Below are 5,120 nucleotides of genomic sequence, written 5' to 3' on the forward strand. Positions count from 1 at the left end.
GATGTTTCAGTTCGGACTCTGGCATGTCTGACTGTTTTGTGCACGAGTATCAGCGAAGGCGTGACTGCTGTAGAGACCCACTCTGACCTGTCAAAGGACACATTGTACAGTGACAGGACTGAGTCTCTGACCTCGCAGCAGCAACACAGGCGCTTTGTTACCAGAGATAAAGACTATCCATCACTCACGCTGTAGCAGCACCACGAGTCTCTACAAGCAGACAAAACAACAAAACGAAATAATCAAGATCTGCCATTACATCCTGTCCAGCCTGCTTAAAATGAATTTTACTAAATATATTGACAAAGAACAGAGACTATAATAAAAGTCAGACATAACTATAATTTATTAACAGTAATTACAGTGTTACTTTACAAATGAATAGAAAACATCTTACATTGAGTGCTTTGTCAGTCCAGTAAAAGAAATACATACATATCAAACAATTAGTTTACATTCTTTCATACAGACTTAGTGTAACGATGCTCCCTGACAGTATTAAAGGTGTCATCCAGGCTTTAGTCCATGGTAGATAATAAGAGAAATATACAACTTAACCTGTTTTAATACTCTTTTAACAACACATCCGTAGGTCTCGTCGTCCACAGATGACGCCCAAGGTTAAATCTGCTGAGTGCTTCCACACAGACAGTGAGTGCAATTCAAGCTTAACACACATTAACACAAGAAATAAAGAGGAGAGGGAGTGTTAATAATGGTCAGCTCTTTGGTGCAGGAAGGTGTACCAGGAATGCACCCGTTTGGCAGATCTGGACAGAGCAGCTGTTGTTGTTGCATGAGATGTTTCGAAAAGCTGATTGGACTCAATGCATCTTAAAAGCCTTCTCTGTCCAGATGTGTGTCTATGTTGGCTGTATTGATGATTTGGGCACAGTGTCCGGTCCATCAGAGACACAGGGGAGAAACATTTAACCTTCACAGCACATTGATATTCAAGTTTGGACAGCTGCTGCGGCCACTGATGATGTAAAAGCTGCAGGAATGTTTTATAACTAGAGCGGAAATGTTCATTTTCAATTGTTCTTATGAATGAGTTTATGATTAATCAAACGCTCCGCATGCCTTCCAAGAGCTCAGTGATGCCTGAAATTGCTTTTTTTTGGTCAAATCAACGGTTTAAAAAACCAAAGAATTTAAATAACAAAATGACACAAAGAAAAGCAATCCTTACGCTTAAAAAGCTGTGACCGGCAGACATTAGAGCTTTCTTATTCAACATCTAAGCACATGGCAATTACTTTCTTTTGGTCCATCCATCAATTCTTCATTGCAGCACTAGTCATAACACACTGCTGGCCCAAACAATACTCTGTTGGCACAGTGAAGCCTCAGTAGTGTCATCAGGTCGTCATCCCAGAGGTGCGTCTCTTACCTGTGACCTAAAAGGTTCACATAAAAAAAAAAAAACATCATCTGACCTAGATTGCATGTTTTTACTCTTTTGAAGATGCAACTAAGCGTCTCCACATTCAGCAGTTTGAGTTTATATTCTGCTACAGAAGGACTCGCAGCAGTCCTCGCCCGTCTACAGCTGAGACCAACCAAACGGTGCTCGGTGAAACAAGACAGCGTACCTGCTTAGACCAACACACAGACAATTAAGCACAAAACGTCGATATCGCTCGGGGTTGTTAGGTTGCCGTGACGATAGCAGGGACTGTGATGGTGCTTGAATGTGAGTGATTTTCGTTCTCGATCTGATAGGCCACAGCAGGGCGAGGGTCAGCAGCATGCGGCCGTTCGGTAGCTGTGATTTGTTCGTCTTCATCCTCCTGATGCTGCGGCCGGTCGAAGGATTGTTCAGCTTCTTCCGACAGGCAGTTTTCCTCTTTCTCTTCCTCTCTCTTGACCCCGGAAGGAAACACATACGCTGGTAAGGAACAATAACGTGGATTCATATCTATAGAAACCTGAGTGCAACAAACCTCTTTCTTCATCCTGTAGTATTCATCGATAGCGTACTGATATTTGGCTGAAGTAATCCCAAAGAGGGAGGCCATCCTCTCCCCCAGGTAGTCGCAGGCTGGAGAAGAAAAAGGTATGTATGTTAATCAGCAGGGGCGTGGCAGCCAGCTGAAACTCATCTCCTCTTAGGGACGCAACGATTCACTCAACTCACGATGGGAGATACGAGTCACGATGCTGACTTTACCATACCATTCTCTCACGATTTATTTGAAGAGAATCTGGAGGTGATCGGAGCTTCTTAACGTCATGCATCATGTTGGCTGACTTGTGAAGTTCTCTGTCTTCTTGTCATATTTGCACAGAGTTTTTGTCTAGCTGACGCTTTAAGATAACACTGCGATTCATTTTTCAGAGAACCAATTTGAATCTTGCTCCAAGGTGCAAACTAAGTAAACTTGCTAAAAAGCCATGCTGATTGAAGGATTGGTTTCATGGTGTAGCCGGCTAAACATTGAAGTAATTCTGAAGTCTACGTTTCACCACCAGCAGACGGATCTCAGGTTGAGCCGTTTAAAGCTCCTAGTCTGATTTTCTGTATTCGACCCTTGCAGCTGAAATGAAACTAGAACAAATCAAATCACTATACCACAACAACCAAACAAGTCCTACACACCAACAACTGCAGGCTTATTCCTATATACATATATACACTGCAGATGTTTGTTTGCAGTTAGGACAGTGCAGTCTGTCTTTTGCTCGCTGCAGCTTTTGGTTAAAAATATGACTTTTTTTCTTCTTTTTTTTTTTCAAACTTGGTTTTTGACAACCCACTTGCAGAACAGGTTAGTGATCTACCCTGGTTTGACACGCACTTTGAGGCTCCAGAAAGTCAGGAACAAACCTGAGATGGTTGATGTGGCTGCTCTCCACATGTGAAACCAGAAGTATGGACCCCAGGTCAACTTTGACTGCAACACAAACACACAAACAATAAAGAATACTTGTAATATTTGTAAAGGAATCAGTTTCTCCTTATTTGAATAAACCCACTGCCCTGCCTCCCTCATCGCCTCTTGTCCTCATTTGGCTCCTTGCACACACACACACACACACACACACATATTATTCCCCCTCCCTCCACCCTGTTCTCACCCTCACCGCATCGACCGGAGAGGACAGCAGGTCTTTCCTTTCTGGCTCTTTGTCCTCTCCCTCCTCTTCATCAGTGCTGTACTCTTCCATGGTCTCCCCGCTGGAGAAATGAATGATCCTGCGAGGAACCTTCTCCCTCCGTTGCTGCTCCTCCTCCTCCTCCTCTCTCTTGTTCAGCTCCCCCAGCTCCACACTCTCAAAGTCTTTACCTGGGTTTGGGCTCTAAGTGTTTGAGGACATAAAACACAGAGCAAAGTGTGTTATTAATATGTACTCCAGCTTCAATGTGGAGTTAAAGTGTTTCATTTTCTAGTTTTATTTCAGGACGAACCCCACCGACATCGCACAAGTGACAAGTAGCTACGGGCATCATCATCAGCATCATCATCGTGAGTAAAGAAAACAAAAAAACAAATGTGAAGTCAACGTGAGAAGAGAGAGCTGTTCACCGACCTGCTCCACATCCATGCTCTGTCCTATAGTCACATTCACGTTAGTGAGATACAGTGATATATCGGCCATTGTCGTCGTCGTCGTCTTTGTATCTGTGGATGCTGCTGCGCCCACAACCACGTCTCTCTCCTCCGCACAGCAACACCCGGAAGTGCCGTGGATCCTTACGTAGCGTGACGTCCAATTAGGAATCCCGGAATAAAAAATCCTTATCCTCGTGTTTGTGTTTGTGGAGCTCAAGTAATGTCCAAGCATTAAACAGCGGTCCAAACACATGGTGTTCACTAGGTACAGGGAGGAAGAGTGGCTTTAACAATCGGGAGTTTTCATAAATTATTTATATTTGTTTATGTTCTCTATTTATTTTTTATGTTTATGTAAATATGTATACAGGAGTATTAAATAAGTAGTGGAGAAGGGTTTAAATAAGCTTACTATGCTTCATCCTACTCCTTTTTGGACATGTTGGGTTCATGTTGTTGATTTTTTGTTGTTGATTTTTTTTACTTTATTCTGCTACTTGCACATGTCCGAAATAAATTTGAGAATTCAGAATCAGAAAAAGACCACGTGAGACATTTTTTATGAAGCACCTTGTTTCATAAGAACAATTTATTTTCATTTATTTATTTTATTTTGCAAAGTAAATTGTTATTCATATTTTACTCAGCTTCTCAATTACTCATTTACTCGCTCACTTAATGCCTGTGTGCAGCTTTTCATATATTACGATAAATCAAAGTGTCAAACCAAAGTTTGGATCGTTTTTGAAGTATCATTTGGATATGTACTGTATATATTTAAATGTAAATATTCAAATCATGATTCTTTAATATTGCCAAAAACTAACCCTAACCCTATTTTTTATTATGTGGCTTACTACTTAGCTCTATCTGACGTCTGCTCTAATGAGTATGGCTGGGAAATGAATTGAGTTTCATTTTTAATCACTATTCTGGCTTCCCACAATCATGACAATAAGATAACTGAAATTAAACCGTTTCTGTGCCGCAGTGTTGATCATATAGGTTTTGTTTTGTATGGTAAATATTTCAAAGTGCTTATTGTTTTGGTCAAAAGAGTACATCACTGCTGGACAGCTTATTTTCAAAGATGTTTTCAACAATAATAATATATTCAAAATGTTTCACATTTTCATCTTAACGTATTTCTTGTTTAGAATGTTAAAGTGTTAGAAGTGCTGAATTGTAAATGATTAATTGTGTTTAGTTTTTGTGATTTCAATATTAATTCAAATAATCGGGATTAGGATTTTGGCCGTTATTGAGCAGCCCTACAGATGAGGATTTATTATATGATGTTGCATCCATTTAAAGTTTATTGTCAGTGCAGAAGAAATTTTCCCTCTGTGCATCTAAAGTTGAGGACAGGGAAATAGGGAAAATCCCATGATCTATACACACAAGTGATTGTTTAGATATTTAGAAAAATACAGTAGTTATGCCTAACTACTTGTAAGAACTGTTTTTGCACACACCATCCTTATTGTCAAAGTATTGTGCAAAACCTAAAAGACAAACCTGAGTTTTTAAATCCTGCTCTGCCCTCTGCTGGTGGAGGACCGC

The 5,120-nt window shown here is 40.6% G+C and overlaps 1 protein-coding gene across 2 annotated transcripts; it reads right to left on the bottom strand.

Annotated features, from left to right (window-relative positions):
* Positions 1-328: 328 nt before the first annotated feature.
* On the bottom strand, positions 329-3,697 carry LOC306824340 (protein FAM177A1-like). Of its 2 annotated transcripts, none has more exons than XM_079344445.1 (5): positions 3,535-3,697; positions 3,088-3,303; positions 2,831-2,897; positions 1,947-2,044; positions 329-1,865 (listed from the first exon to the last, which is right to left on the bottom strand). In XM_079344445.1, the coding sequence occupies exons 1-5, from the start codon at positions 3,601-3,603 to the stop codon at positions 1,653-1,655; spliced, it is 663 nt and encodes a 220-aa protein (XP_079200571.1). In that variant the 5' UTR covers positions 3,604-3,697; the 3' UTR covers positions 329-1,652. The 2 variants fall into 2 exon arrangements, with proteins under 2 accessions (XP_079200571.1, XP_079200570.1); XM_079344444.1 differs by having other exon boundaries at positions 3,082-3,303.
* Positions 3,698-5,120: the final 1,423 nt, after the last annotated feature.

Source organism: Symphodus melops, assembly GCF_947650265.1.
Source record: "Symphodus melops genome assembly, chromosome: 1".
NCBI lineage: Eukaryota > Metazoa > Chordata > Actinopteri > Labriformes > Labridae > Symphodus > Symphodus melops.

Excerpts from the sequence above, each read along its gene's own strand:
- LOC306824340 (XM_079344444.1), bottom strand. The coding sequence starts at position 3,603 with ATGGCCGATATATCACTGTATCTCACTAACGTGAATGTGACTATAGGA. Across the intron at positions 3,304-3,534 it reads AGAGCATGGATGTGGAGCAG|AGCCCAAACCCAGGTAAAGA; the intron begins GTCGGTGAACAG and ends TCAAACACTTAG. Across the intron at positions 2,898-3,081 it reads CTCCGGTCGATGCGGTGAGG|TCAAAGTTGACCTGGGGTCC; the intron begins GTGAGAACAGGG and ends TTTGTGTTGCAG.